This window comes from Protopterus annectens, chromosome 9.part0 (genome assembly GCF_019279795.1).
Source record: "Protopterus annectens isolate FY-2018-M chromosome 9.part0, PAN1.0, whole genome shotgun sequence".
NCBI lineage: Eukaryota > Metazoa > Chordata > Ceratodontiformes > Protopteridae > Protopterus > Protopterus annectens.
Window position 1 is genome coordinate 131,155,579 of NC_056743.1, and position 16,389 is coordinate 131,171,967.

The 16,389-nt window shown below is 35.9% G+C and overlaps 1 protein-coding gene across 4 annotated transcripts in view; it reads right to left on the bottom strand.

Annotated features, from left to right (window-relative positions):
- Positions 1 to 16,389, bottom strand: part of PAMR1 (peptidase domain containing associated with muscle regeneration 1) — a 1,499,432-nt gene that overhangs the window by 18,628 nt on the left and 1,464,415 nt on the right. For all 4 annotated transcript variants that reach the window (XM_044082656.1, XM_044082657.1, XM_044082655.1 and 1 more), the window contains one exon: positions 11,591 to 11,877. In XM_044082656.1, coding sequence (XP_043938591.1) covers positions 11,591 to 11,877 — 287 coding nt within the window. The remainder of the gene's footprint in view (positions 1 to 11,590; positions 11,878 to 16,389) is intronic.

A 16,389-nucleotide genomic window follows, 5' to 3' on the forward strand; every position in this document is an offset into this window, starting at 1 on the left:
CGTCTACTTCTTTCGGCTTTTCCCGGTTAGGGGTCGCCACAGCGGATCATCTGTCCGCTCATGATTAGCAGTGGAGTTTTACGGTGTCGAGTTGCCAGCCCGGCGCCCAACCTTCCACAGAAGGCACATGCATGCACACACACACACCTCAAATAGTAATGTTCTTCAATTGGTCTCTGTTGCACTTGACAATGACAAGCAAGTCCAGTGATGTATCACTAAGTCTATTTTACCTAGCTGAAGCAATATAGCTAGCAACACTGAAAACTCTTTCAATGTTTGCTGAAGTAATAGGTATACAGTGGAGCTAAAGCTGTAACTTGTATATGTCTGGAGATGATTCTTGCCACGCAATGTCATTCCAGTAGACTAACAGCTCCAAGCTGCTACCTGGTGATGACAAATGTAATCCCAAGTCCGATTCAATACTGTTTGTTGGGGTGCTGCTGTTTTCTATCATGTATGAAAACAGAATGTCTCACTGTGAAGCTGATGCTTGTTGCTGTGGTACTGGTGCACAGGCGACTTCTTCTGTAGGTAGTCAGTTTTTATATGATTGACTTATTACTCACATCTCAGTCAATAATGCCTGTCATGCTGCGTTGTGTCACCCGGATCTGTTGTCTACCTCAGTTTGAATCGTGGATCCACAGTTGTGGCGATCAGGCAATGTGCCTGGCGAAACAGATAATCACATTTGTTGCTCAACGATGCCAAGACACCAGACTTGACTGATGTACAATGCTGTAGTTCAATCTTCTCTATGTGTTTCTTCAAGCCAACTATTGTCAGTAGAATCTGACTACTTGTCACAACTTCAGTTTGCATGCAAATAGTAGCCACTTCAAATAGCTGCTCCATTTCTCGTAGTACAGCAAAGTCATTTGGTGTGAGAGTAACTTTGGATGGCAGAATATCGCAAACTTACTGAAGGGTTCCTTCATGTTGTGATTCGATCTTAACAATTGACAAAATCTTTGCTGTTCCATTGTGTACTGTCCAAGGATGGAATTTGGATCAGTACTTCTGCCTCCAAGAACTCTGTAGCTTGACATGACTTATGAAGAACTGACACAAAACTATCACATTTGGCCAGGACATTGTTTATCTTTGGTGAGGCTTCAGCAAGTCTAGAGTAAACTAACAACTGCAAAGTGTGTGCCATGTGTGTAGCACACAGGTACTTGACTGCTACCCTCTTCCTCAAGTTGTTTCCAATCAACTGGAACATGTTCCAGATCTTCTCCTGCTTCAACTTTATCACTTCCTCCTGTTCATCTGCATCTGTCACATAAACAGGCTTCAGGAATGCCTTCACCATGTTGGTGGCATTATCTGTGACTTTTCCGACAACTGCTGTCTGATTTATAGGTTCATAGGTGTTTACTAAGCTAATGACCACAGGGACCTTTTTAAGCCTAGCCATGCATCCCAAATCTCTGACAAGTTCTGATACCCTTGATAAGTGTAAGCATGGGCCTGGGAAATTAACCAGTTACAGGTTACCTCTGTCCATTAGAGACATAGGTGCCTAACCAAGGATGAATTTACAGTTTCCCATCTATGCCCCCCTGCAACCCCCATGTGGGGGGCTGCAGCCCTCACACCCCATGCTACATAAATATATCAACTCCGAGATTGCACTTTACTACACTAAGATGAGTTATGTTGTAGTATAGCCAGTTAAAAGGTACATGACTAAGGTTATAACAGGCAGTCATGAAGCACGTCATGGTATGTTTGCCATTTTCTTCTGTGGAGTGCGATCTTATAGTTGATATATTTAAGTAGCAGGGGGTGTGGGGGTGTAGGGGGCCTTGTCCCCCCCCCCCCGCTAATAGTTGGAGAAGAGTAATGTGTTTTAATTGTAAGTGTTGGTGTACTCTGATTTTTCAATATTATGAAATTCAGTATTTTGAATTTTCAAGATTTTGGACTCAGTATTTTGAATTTCAAGATTATGAGCTTTCAAGATTTAGAAGTGGACCCATATATATCCATAAGACAAACATACCAGTATCTCAATTTCCTTTCCCATTTTCCAACATACTTTATCCATTTCTGATATAAAAGTTTGAATAACTGCATCTGTTAGTAGAATAAAAATACACATATTTAAGAGATACTGCTTCTTTACTTCACTTCTTATCAATGATCCTTTTTCACACATCCATTTACCATTATTTTCATAAGTTTTATAACTTCCGCTACCTTTACATAGTATACATGCTTCCAAAATTTCCCACATTGCCTCATGATTTATCACATGCTGTCACTGCATCACATGTAATCTTACCTCATTTTTCTGTCAAGATTATAATTATTCTTTCCTTTGCTATTATTTACTATTAATAACATTTCCCTTTTTATTCTATTTACACTAATTCATTATTTAACATATATTTGCATTTTTTTGTATTATTCTCATATTTTATAATCAGCATTCCCTAACCTTATATGTCTCCAGTTTCTTGTACCTTTACTTTCATCTTTTTTCATATAAATTTTATCCCCCACTACATACTTCTTCCTGCATTACCCTTTAATTCACCGTTCATTTAAGAATTTACAAAAAAATCATGCTTTCTTTCATCTCCATTCATTTATAAAGCTCATAACTCACCCCATCTAATCCTGGTGTTGTTTTCTGCCTTTTTTATGACTTCTTGCATCATTCCATACTAACTTACTTTCCCAGTTCTGCCTTAGTATCTTCTATTCCTGTTTCTCATCTTCTTCCTTTTTATACATTTTATCTACAAATCTTTCCACTACTTCCATTATTTTTTTATGTTTACATCTTATATCATCCTTTTCATCAAATAATGTATTCATTCATTCTTCTTTAATTATCACCTGTTTTCCTCAATAAGGTGATAAGTCCTCTTTCTTAACTTTTAAGCTCTATCTTTACCTAAACAACAGATTTTTAAGTTTCTCTACATTTTTGTCAACTTTCTTTTTATCTCGTTTTCTGTTTCCTTTTTTTCTCAGTTTCTACTTGTTGCTCCTCTGTTATTTCTTTATATTCTTTTTATGTTTATTTTTATTCTATTTTCTACCATTACAAAACTTTCTAATATTTTTCTTTAACCACTATCCATAATGCAGACCGGTTTTCATAAAAATTCCTGGCATATATTCTTCTCAGAATTTCTTACTCTCCAGATTAATTTCCTTTGTCTAGGTTTACTAGTTAACCTTTTTATTCCTTTGTCCTTCTTTTATTGTACCTTTATTCTCACCAATTCTTGCTCAGACAGTTCTGTTATCAGAAAACTTAATTTCCACACCCCTTTCTATTCTATTTCTTCCATTCCATTAGACCATATTACATAATCTATCTGCTTCAAATATCCCTCTTTGATAAGTACATTCTCTTTTTTCACTACTTGTGGTACATTCTGTAACTTCCTTCAGTACTTTTACATATTGTATTAATTTATTGTTCCTTAAATTACAGTTGAAGTCTCCTATCATAATACAAATATTAACCAAAACATATTTGTTAAGACCTCAAAATATTTTTCTTCTTTGTCATATTTGTGAGCACATAAATTGCAAATATTCTACACACATTTTTCATTTTCTTATAACACACATCACCATCCTACCTGGTATAAGTATAATATTTTAATTGCTTCATTTATCCCTAAGTCCCTAATCCTGAACATTCTTCATTTCCTACAGACTATACAATCATATTTCACTACAAGATCTAAAGTATCTCTCTTTATCTTTTGTATGACATCTAATAAACATATGATTTCTGCTTTCACCTTCTTACACCATTCAATTACCATTAGCCCCTGATACTTTTCTAACACTGTTCACATGAACATTTACAATTTTTTGCATCACCGTTTTTCATCTTTGCTTCTTTTTTTTTTTTCAAGTTTTATTTTTTCCTTCTTTGTATCATTCCTCATAATGTTTCATTATAATTTCCTGCATTTCTCCCTTGTCACTTCCCACTAGTCCATACATTTTTCTCTTCCTGAATATCAACATCTTTTGTCAATATTTAACTGCATTTTTTTTAAGTTCTTCTCTTTGCTGTTATTTTTAGTACTTTCTTCAGTGATTTGTCCTGTAACATAGGACAATCAAACCAAAATGCCCTTAGATATTATATTTACTTCACTTAGTTTCACAATTTTTAGCTACACATACCCTCTCTACACATTACCTGCATGCTAAATGCCTTTTCTCTGGAAAAAAAAAAACAGTAGGCCAGTATCTCACAGTCCCTTACTTTCCATTAACACTTATTACATTTTGAACATGTGTGTGTGTGTATGTACATGTATATATATATATATATATATATATATATATATATATATATATATATAGAGAGAGAGAGAGAGATGTTTCAAAAGGTCACCTTACAAAGGTCCTCACCAGAGGCAGAGCTGGCTTTTATTAGCACCTGAGGATAATCCCTGTAATGGCACACTCCCTTCCAATCAGAAAAAAAAAAAAGAAAGAAAGAGGTCTGCTACTCTACCAGTTGGCATCCTTCCCTCCTGCCCCAGGTCTTCAGTGGATAAGCAAAAAAAAAAAAAAAAAAAAAAAGTGTGATCTGATGGCTGGTGGTCCCAAAATGCAGGAGCCAACCAGCCAGAACTCTCATCCTCTTAGCACAAACCTAAAATAGTGACATATTTTAAATATTGCTCTTGTAAACTTACTAGAACAACCGGATTTGTGTTAGCATACATTTTCTGAAGGATAAATCATCTGAAACTTAAGTGTATGTCACTTAGTGACTATAGTCATCAGTGATTTGCCAGAAAACCATACATTTTATGAGGAACAGTCGACAGGTATTCCTTCTCCTCATCGGCTGAGGGGCAATTAAAACAAAAAAGTCGACGATTGGGTACCTGGTGCTAGTGAAATGCAGGAGCCAGTCAGGTCTCATTTCTACAGCCTGATCCCAACCATCTTACCTCAACTGAAAAAAAAAAAAAAAAAAAAAGAAAGAAATCTTTTTTTTTTTTTCCCAAACTGCAGCAAGCAGTACAGTTCATACCCTATAGTTGCTACAGTCCATACCCTACAGTTACTACAGTTCAAATCACAGAGGGAGTGCTACAGTGCTCATGTTGTAATTAAAAAAAATAAATAAATATTTTTTTCTTTTAAACTGTAGCAAACTGCTTGCCACATTTTGGACCACACAGGGAGTGCTGCAGTGCTCAGTTATTCATTAAGGAGTGATCAGAATTAGCTGATCATGCCCCATAACACTAAGCCCCCAGGCAGTTTTCTCCTTTGATTCACTCTACCTATGCCACATATCAGTGGTGACTGGTGGCTTCAAATCAAAGGGAGCCCCAGCTGAATGGGTGGGACCAATGGTAAGGGGTGTGGCCAAATAGAAAGGGGTGGAGCTATGCTAAAAAAACATAAAAACTGGGACTTTAATTAAATATGCCGCCCTAGGTGCCAAACCATCATTATGAGAATCCAATCAAAATAAAATGAATTGTAGAAGAAAAATAAATATTTCAATGCATTGGCTACATGACAGCTTACTTAATATCTAGATGGTTGTCAGGCATGAAAAAATAAATTACTTTTTAAATACATTACTGGAATGCCAGTCAGAATCAAGTATAAAAAACAAGCAGCACTCAACTCAAACCACTCTGCCTTGCACTGCAGTTCTAATTATAATTTATATTCAGTTTTATAAAAGTACCAAGTAACATGCTGAAAGTAGCCATCTCTGTGATACCCCCACTTGTAAAAATGTTTCATATCCAAAAAAGACCTGCTGCCTGACAACTATCTACTTGTTTCATGGGGAAAACATAATCAAAGTAAAAAATGAACAGCAAACAAGTAACAATCTCAAGATAAATTGCTTAAAGGATTACTGCACAGGTTATGGACCATACATGATAGATTGGCATTCTGTTTAGTTTACGGGTAAAGCCTGCAAAGATGACTGCAAGTCTCCAACAAATGTAATGAGCTTCTGAAAATACTGTAATCCTGTCCTATATTACAAATAATGTCATATGCATTTCAATACCCAAGGCTTATACGCCATCTAATTATGTAAATATTCTCTCCATGGCAACAACAAAAAGGCATTCAATGTTGGGAATTCTTTAACAGTATGCTTATTAAAGCTTACTTGCATCTTACAGTCTCAGACAAGCTTATCTGGTGGTCATTAAAGCATTGCTACTTAAACACAGAGCAACAGGCACTGCAACAACATGCATTTTCCGAATAAGAAGAAGCATAAATCAACAGTATAAAAATATGACAGCAAACCAGAACATTCTGCAAAATCAAGTACAGATGAAAAGCCACTGTAGTACTTGTGTGTACCTTGGATGGGGGATACTCTGCACACTTAACACTGCATAACTGCTCCTTGCCTTGCTTGGACAAATCCAGAGTCACTACGTGGGGGAGTGGGCTGCAACAAGTATGTCACAATTTGAAATGTCTCTGGCTGATGGTGATGGCTCTGACACATTTGTCATACCTCTCAACCTCACAGCAAGAAATCTGGACAAAGCCATAAATAGAAGTGGGACAAAGGCCCCAAAACTAGGACAATTTTAAAATATTGCTCCTATAAACTTAGAAAGTTAATAGAATAGTAGGTCTTGCATTAGTATGAATTTTCTGAAGGGTATGAAATCTGAAACTCAAATGTCTATCATTAGTTTCTAATTTCAATCTTTAATGATTTGCCACTAATTTGCCAGAAAACCATAATTTTATGAAAAATGGACCAAAAATGTGATGCAAAAATATAAACTAGCCACACAATACAGCTGGGAACCTGTGAAAGAAAGGACACTTTTTTAAATATTAGTACTGTTAACTTGAGCAGTGAAATTAAAAGTAATCTATAACTCTGATCATCACAATTATTTATTAACTGTAAACCCTTCACATTTATTCAAAATTTTCCATTTTGCGAAGGGATTATTAGGGGGAGAGCAACATTCTGAGCCAAAATCAGGGACAGTTGAGAGGTTTGGATATACCTAATTCTGTAAAGTGATTTATATGTGCGTACCTCTTAATGCAGGAAATTTGAACAAAGCCAATATATTGAGGGAACATACAAACAGTACTAAAAATTGCTCTTGTATAAACTTAGACAGTTGACAGAATAACGAGTCTTGCATGCATTTTTCTGAAGGGTATGACGTCTGAAACTCAATGTCTGTCATTATTTAGTGACTTCATTCCTAAATGATTTGTCAGAAAACCACAAACATTATGAGGAACAAACCAAAAAATAAGAAGCAAAAATCTATTCATTCTGCAAAAATCTGGACAGTTGGGAGGTATAGTTCAGCCGGGGCTGTCTGAATTTTACTGCATTCCCCCCCTCTCAAAATCATGGTCGAATGGGGCCTTCCCTCTGCAGCTATTCCAATGTCCCATTACTTGGCTATTTTGTCCCATTTACCATAAACACTGTAATGTGCATACTGCTTTACTTCTACAATGATTTGGATTTCATTTAAAAGTTTTATTTTACATTATACAGCACAAACACTAATAGACATCTGCTAACCAAAGCAATGCAGTCTCACAATGAAACTAGACTTAGCATTAAAAGTTCTCTGCCCTTGAAACTTACATTCATTGAAACCCACATTCAAAGAAAATACATCTGGCCAGTGGCAGATAAGGATTAACTTTAGGCTGTTTTCAAATCATAGGCCCCTTGCACTGGAAACATACATGTGTTATTTGATACATCTTCCTGATTGTATTAAATTATATTCCTTGTATAATACAGTATAGTTGTTAGAAGGTGTTTTAAATGTATTGTTTTGAACATTTTTCCAGTAAATAATGAAACAAAATGCATGCAGCAACAATGACAAAACTGCCCAGTTCAGAACATTTCCATCATAAAAGTTTACTCAAACTTCTATAATCCACCAGTATCAGTAAATATGCACAATCTCTGCAGAAGTAAAAGTCATCTAAATAATTCCACATTAAAGAGATCTGTAACTAATGAAGAGGTTGCTGCTATCACACAACTTTATATTTCATTCGATTCATCTACAAATAAAGTGCCTGTTGCCCTTGAGGAATAAATTGCCTGTGTTACATAAAAAAAATGATAAGCTAGTAATATTGCAATAGGGAATGGATGGAAAACTGATAACAGGTTCATCATTACTAGGTATCTCTGCCAAAGAAGACCTTCTCAGGACTGCAGCATCCACCCCCCCCCTTTAAAAGTACAACACAGTGCAGTATCAGCAATGCATCTATATACTGTAGGAGTAGAACCCACAGCCTTCTGCATCAAAAGCAAGTACATTACCTGTTGTGCTATTAACAATGCAAGCAAGCTCAGCATAAGCAACACTAAACTTTTCTTCAAGCTCTCAGCTCCTTGTAAAATTCACTCAGCACTCAACTGTATCTCTCAACTTTGAAGTACAAGAAATCTGGAAAAAGCCTAACTTTATTGGGGGGAGGGACAAAAGCCCAAAAACTAGGGACACATTTTAAACATTGCTTGCATAATCTTGGAAAGTTACTAGAATAAAATGCTGTGTAACCTAGGACCTTGTGCACTATAGTCAGAGCAATATACCATTGTGCCATATCAGCTGTTTCTTGAAAGACAGGTAGACTAAAACTTAAATGGCTATCATTTAGTGAATTCAGTTCTCACCATAGCTTTCAACTTCTTAGCACAAAACACCTAGACAAAGCAAATAATGGGGAAATACAGCCCCCAAACATAGTCAGTGAATTCAGTTCTCACTGTAGCTCTCAACCTGTTAGCACAAAAAACCTAGACAAAGCCAATAATGGGGAAATACAGCCCCCAAAAATATTCAGTGAATTCAGTTCTCACAGTAGCTCTCAACCTGTTAGCACAAAAAGCCTAGACAAAGCCAACAATGGGGGAATACAGCCCCCAAAATAGGGAGAAATTTCAAATATTGATCTTATAAACAGAAAATTGCTAGAATAAGAGGTTTTGTGTTACTATCTACTTGCTGAAGAATATGAAGTCTGAAATTCAAATGCCTGTCATTATTTTCCAGAAAACCACAGATTTTATGAGGAACAGAAATATGAAGCAAAAATTTCACAAGTGGTGGTGGGTAGGGAATTCAAGCTCTTGCTACCTACTCCCAAGGCACAGGGTTTGAGTCTAGCCACCACCAGGTATATTTCCTGAATTATTCTAGTCACTGAGGGCATTTCACACGCACACACATCCTACCTGAGCTTAATTCCCTGCATAATTCACTCTGATTCATTAATTCAAGCATCCAACCTGAGCTTAATTCCCTTCCTGCAGCATCTTGATTCCTACCATTCCAATGTGCGTTTCAAAAGCCCCACGAGACAGCAGCAAAGTCCTTCTCCCTGCTCCAGCCTGCAGATGTTGCAGTCCAATCCCCTTCCAGTCTATGCAGTTGAAACTGCATAGACTTCTGGGATCTATGTACAGAGAATGGCTGTCTTCCTACCTGGACTGGTTCACCAGCAGTCCGGATTCCTGTGTGCATGCGTGAGGAAGCCGATCGCGCATGCACGGAAGTCCGGGATTCGCATTTGTTTTTTATTTCTTTTCTTTTTTTTCCATTTAATTTTTTTTTAAGTTTGTTTTATTTTCTGGGGGGGCTGCAGTCCAATACCATGAGCTGCCCCTGCCACACATCCTCAGCGCTTAAATGTATTAATGTTCTTATGTCTTTTATACTAAATTTTAAGTGCAAAATTATATTGTCTGAAATATCCTTTATTCAACCAAAAGTCATTTGTTTTAATTCTTACTAAAGACTTCTTAGTTTTGAGTCACTTTCAGTCCATTGCTGCATACTTCTTTCTGTCACCACAGCTGCTTCATTTCTCAATTTTTGCAGCTCCTTGTGTGCTCATTTACCTATCTAGTGTCATACTTATCTTAACACCCTATGACTGCTATTTAATTTGTTCACTAACCTTTCACATTGTGTTCCCTTAACACTGTGAGGCAGAATTATTTACCTCTGAGACAACATGTTTATTTATTTATTTATTTTACATGTGTTAACTGGGAAAGTCCACTGGACATAGGTCCTTTTTCAGTGGAGGCCCAGAAAGAAAAGCTCCAGAAATAACAAACAAGTAATATATAGGATTTAGCTGATCATATCTAGAAAATTACAGACAAATTCGGTTAGACATAGTTCAGATAGCATATATGGTCGGGTCAAATACAGACATAATAATAAAATTAGTCTGACAGAAACAATACATCATAATTAGAGTAGCAAATGTAAGAAGACATCCACATCATTAGTAAAGTCTCATGTCTAAGAAAGCATCTACATAAAGATTATTAAGGCTAAGCTAGAAACAAATTTTCATTTTTACTATGTCATCTGTATACTATACAATCCTAGAAACTAGACCTATTAACACTACTTGAGGTGTAAGAAAAGGAGTGCTGATTATAGTGGAGGGGGTCTAATGTGGAGGAAGGTCTAACCTGGTGTAGTACAGGAGCATAGCCAGTTGTTACTGAGATGGGTTTTTAGGGATTTTTTAAACTGTGTGAAGAAGGGGTAGTAGGTATATCACTAGGGAAAGTGTTCCAGATTTTAGACACATAATTAGAAAAGAGGGAGTCCCCTGCTGTATTATTAGATTTAGTTACTTTGAGAAGGAATTTGTTACTGGAGCAAAGAGTCCTGTTATTAGAGTGGGGGTGAAGTAGGTTTTGTAGTCCGGGTTTTTGTTCTGGTTGATAAAGAATCATGCTGTCCATATGTTCTTTTGTTAATCCCTTTTACTATTTATGCCATCATCCCTTTGCTGCTTTGTTGCACTCTTGCTTATCTTTAGATAAATTGCCTTCCAAATGTATGTATTGTATCACAGTCCTTTGTTGCCGATTAAGGCAATATGTGTGTAAGTGCATCTGTGAATGAAGATAGATATATAGATAGACAGATAGATTGATAGACAGATAGAAACGGAAGGGTAAAAAGGTCACACAGACAAACCATTCAGTAAAAAGTGCAAGAAAGAATCTTTGCTGTGTAATGCCCTAAACTTCCTGTAGTGGAGGCCCATAGGAGATATGCAAATGGCTCTTTAACAACAAAGTAGTGTTTAGCTACATGGCTTCAGAAGGTGTTTTTTTTTTTTTTTTTTTAAGTTTTTGTGGTTACATTCAAGCTAATAAAACCAAACCCAAGTAGCTGCAGATTTTCTCATTTCTTCATTCTTAACCTTGCCTGTTTAGCAGAAGGGGATTGTTTAGCTATACTTCAGAAACTCAGAGCTCAAAATCAAACTTGACATTTGCAGATGTTAGATTTCCTGCAAAATACCCTAAATGACACCCAGATCCAGAGTTAAAAAGGTCACATAAACAAAACAATAATTAAAAACTGCCAATCTAGTTTTCACTTTATTACAATACGATATACACAAACATACACATGCACACATGTGTGTGAGTGTGTGTGTGTGTGTGTGTGTGTGTATGTATGCATAAAATCATTGATTATAAAATAAATAGAAGATTTATTACAATGATTTTCAACAGTTTGTGTGCTTCTTATGCACCCACCTGTAAGGTCTGAAGGTTCTTTTCTTCGCGGTGTTCATGTCTATAGAACTTCCCAAGGACGACTCTTATTTCTGCTGCATTTATCACTGTACTTTTACCTGGCTCAGTTACACAGTGTGCTGCCACTACAACAGTTCTCTCATTCAGCAGCGCCCCACTGCAGGACAAGACCACTTTTTTAAAACTTTCATTGCTAATTTGCTTTCTCTTCTGATATATTGCTGCCAGCCATGGCCACCTGCTCTCAGAAATCTTTGGAAGGTTAAAATTCTGAAGCCGACCGCAGACTGTAGAAATGTTGAGAATAAGAAACAAATTAGTATTCATTAATGCTGTGAAGTGACTATAAACTCTTCTGAATATTAAACAATAAGTACATGAAACCACAAAGCATGAAGGATTAAAAAAAAGGCAAAAATCTTACTGCATTCACTTAAAACTTGTATTAAACGTGTAATAGTTTGCATTATTATTTATCATCGTCATGTGGAAAAAAACAAACTAGAAAATATATGCATTAAAAAAGAAATTTCATAGTTAGTCAACTGAGAATTCCAGTTTGCAGATTAATTTTGGGTCTCATTTCTATGCACAGGTAATTAAAAAGTAATACATTTCAAACAAACAATTCATTGGCTAAGAAAACACTCCATTGTCAAAAATGAAGCATTATTTCTTATTTAGCCTTGGTTAATGCACACATATCATCACCAAATAATGCTAAATAGCAACAGTTATTTTGTGTTGTAGGTAGTCATAACAATAAAAACACCATTGTTTCAGTGGTACTGGTTATGTTAATGTTCACTGACTATATGGCAGACATTAAATTCTATCTTTGTACGGCATTGGTCATTGCATACCAATGGCTACAGGGTACATGGAACATGTTACACTCTGTGCTATATCACATGAGAAATTGTATACTGAAAGCTACAGATTATATGGCACATAGGTACATGCTGAAGTCCAGTGATATACACACATTGTATAATGAAAGGAGGTCCAAATGCAGAGATGTTTTAAACAAGAAAAGAGGAGTAGTATTGTTGGAACTAAATTCATCCTCAAGTCTTGGTGGGCACTTTCACATGGTGCATCCTATTTTCACAGAATTTCACCAAGATGATACTGATTTTATATAGCATATATCATGGAGAAAGGTAGGTTAAAAATAAGCTGGGCACACAGGTTCCAAGATAAAAAAAGTACCAAATCCTTGTATATGCATTGGTGCCAGGACTGGAAAAAAATTTTGAGTAGAATCCTCAGGACATGGAAACATTCCTACAACAGGGTTAGGCCAGATTCAGGGGGAAGATGTGCCACCCCACCCCACCCCCCCTTGTAGAAGGAAGTAGTAGTCCTCGAAAAACACAAAAACTGGCAAAGTGCACAACTGAGAATAAGAAACTCTGTATTATTACTATTACACAAGAAGGCCAGTTTCCAGACAGAAGATATTTAAAAAGATTAAGAGAGAAATTAAAGTAAAGAAGAATACTTGCACAACGAAAAAACTGTCAAAGGCTTTAAAGGGAAAGTTGTATTTATTAATACAACAAATTTATGAAAAACGTTACATAGATAAAGGAACTTTGGTCCACATGGAAAAGGAAGCAACAGAGGATGTGCAAAATTATAAAGAGCAAAATCCAAAGATTTTTGAAAGGTATAAAAATAAAACATGGACATGGGAAATAATAAATGATCTGGCATGGTATAATATTTATCAAAAGGAGAAAGCCAAACTAATCAATACAAAAAGCAGCTCCAAAGTTATTTGAAGAGAAATACAGGCAAATGCACTTACACATGAAACATTCCACAATACAAAAAGCAAGAAAACAAAGGGGGGATGTAGAAAGCAGGATTAGTGAGGCAGAAGTTAAACATACAGAAAATGAAATTATGGATTAGCTGCAAATTGAAGCATTTATTGTGAAGAATCCAACACAGGCAAAGTTACAGCATGACGGAATTACAAGTACCGAGATTAAGGAGCAACAGGTGGAGAAAGAGGCAGTGGAAGAAGATATGCAACATGACAATGCCCTAGAGCCTTCTGTAGAAGACCAGTATGAAGTGCAGTTGAAGTTGCATAGAAAGGGAAGGGGCAGAACACAGTGGCAACTTCGATGTAGGTAATGTTGTGGAGTGGTGGGCCAAAGGGTTCCCATATCAAATGGCAGCATATGAAGCAGGGTGCAGCTGAAGAGGATATGTCACAGAAAGACTTTCTGAAATTTTCTGTAGATTACTCACTGGAAATGGAAAGCAAAGAAGACACTCTTAATATAGAAGAAAGTTATTTAAGGGAAGACCTGCTTGTTTTAATGGAGATGTACAGACGTTTTAAGATAGATAAAACAATAGGTTACAGAAAGTAAACAAGACCCCATAAGATTGCTAAAACAGATGAAGACAGCAATCAGGACTATTAAGAGAAATTTGCATGATATAACAGAAATAAATACAATATATTACTTTGCAGCTAAACTGATAACAGATAAAGTGTTACCACAAGAATACAGTGTAACAAATGAAAGGAAGGGAGCAAATAAAATGCCATCATGGAAGCATCAAACAGAGAAAACTATAAAGCAATTAAGGCAAGAAGTATCTCTGGTAGTATAATATAGCAGGGGAACAGAACATCAAAAATATTTAGAAAAATAGACCTGATAAAAGCAATCTACAGTACCAAAACGGATTGAGATTTGTCATATAGTACTGCTAATGATAAGCTAAACATATCAGCACAGGCAGATAAATATAAAGGAAAAGTACAAAATAAATAATTTATGGAGACCCAAAGAGAGATCATTGAAAATTGGGAAACACAGCAAAAGGAATAAATAGAAAAGAAGAAATGGGCACATTTTTAGAAATATTTATGATGATAGAAAAAGTTAAGAAATAGTAAGGAGTTCTAATGTGGAGGATAAGAAATGGGATGAAGTAACAATCAGAGAAATTTAGATTAAGAAAAGCTCTACTTAACTTCTGGCTAAAAATGATTAACATTTTTACATAAAGATTTAGCCCTGAGTAAGATTTACTTACATGTGCATCCCAAACAGACACCAACCTGGTTAACAACAGAAAAAATGATACTCTTCCTTAAGAGTGAAGCTGCAAACCATCATAAAAACTGTAGACCAATAACTTAATTTCCAATGATACACAAGCTATGTAGTAGAATTGATGCAGAGTTAATAGTCATTTAAAACAAAAATCAACTATGACAACAGAACAAAAGCGTAACAAAAGAAGTTATATGGAACAAAGTATCATTTGTTGCTGAATAAGGCCATAATAGAGAACTGTAAAAAGGGGAAGCATCTAAGTATGGCATGGTTAGATTACAAGAAAGCATTTGACAATATGCTACATTCATGGATTATGGAATAAATACAGCTGTATAAGTTATGCCCTACATTGATCATAAATCACTTTGCAGTTGAGCCATGACAAAGAGAAAATTATTATCCGAAGGATAAAAATTCCATGCCAATTATTTGTCACTGCTGCTGTAGATTAGGGTATGGTTGCAATCTGGCTCCCAGAAACCAACAAAAGACATACCATTTGCTTTTTGTGGATGACTTAAAACTGTGTAGTTCATTAGATAAGAAACTACAAATGGTTAACACTTTCTCAGATGATACAGGAATGTCACTTAGTCTGGATAAATGTCCAAAAGCAATATTTAAAACAGGAAAGCTGCAACATCAAGAAAATATTAATCTGGGACAGGAATGTGAAATAAAAAAAAACTTGAGCAGGAGGGATTGTATAAATATTTGGGAACAGATGAAGGATCAGCAATAAAACATGGAAAAATGAGAATAAAATGCATTAAACAACACTTCAGATAACTAAGACTAATATTAAAAACTGCCTTTACTTCCAGGAATAAAGTCCAAGCTAAAAACCGATTTGTTCTTCCTGTTTTAAATTATAGTTTTTGGGGTGATCGACTGGGTCCAAAAACTGTTGGATCAGTTGGACAGGAAAACGAGAAAAATGTTTCAAGCTCATTAAAAGATATATAAAAATCAGTGTGTACCAAGATTATATACTCCTCACTCTGAAGAAGGTATTGGCATCCTCAAAACTGATTACATGTATAGATCTGCAATCATGGGACTGAATACATATCTGCTGAAGAGACCAAATCAAAAAAGATTATTTTTCTGCTTAGTTTAGCAGGAACACATATTTGTCAAGCAGAAATAGAAACCAAACCATTAATAGACAAAAATCAAGGAGCAACTGAATGTGCAAAAAAGAAAAGAAATATTAGAAGGAGGAGTATAAGATGGGAGAGAAAGAAGTATGAAAAAGGCATAAATGTAGTAGTAAGTACAGAAATCTCTTGGAACAACCTCATGCCAATCAGGATCTGATGCAGGAATGCTTAAGGAGAGGTGAAGTTAAACCAAAAGATGAAAGGTTAATATTAGTGGCCCAGGATAGTTTACTGTGTACATGTGTGCTCATTGGTTTACAAAGTCCATTGAACATGAGTGAGAAACAGAAAAACACAAGTTCTGTAAAACAGAAATGGGAACAGGCATTAGAGATTGTGCAAACATTACAATATTGAAGTAGCTGAGAAGCATTGGAAACATGAGGCACAAAGCATTATAGAGAATGATGAAGCTTATATCACATGGGATTACCCATTACCAACAGTTCAAAAAATAGATGCAAGAAAACCAGATATAGTAGTCCATGAAAAGAAGACAAAAATAGCACTGATCACTGAAAATGCTGCACCCAGTGATTACAGT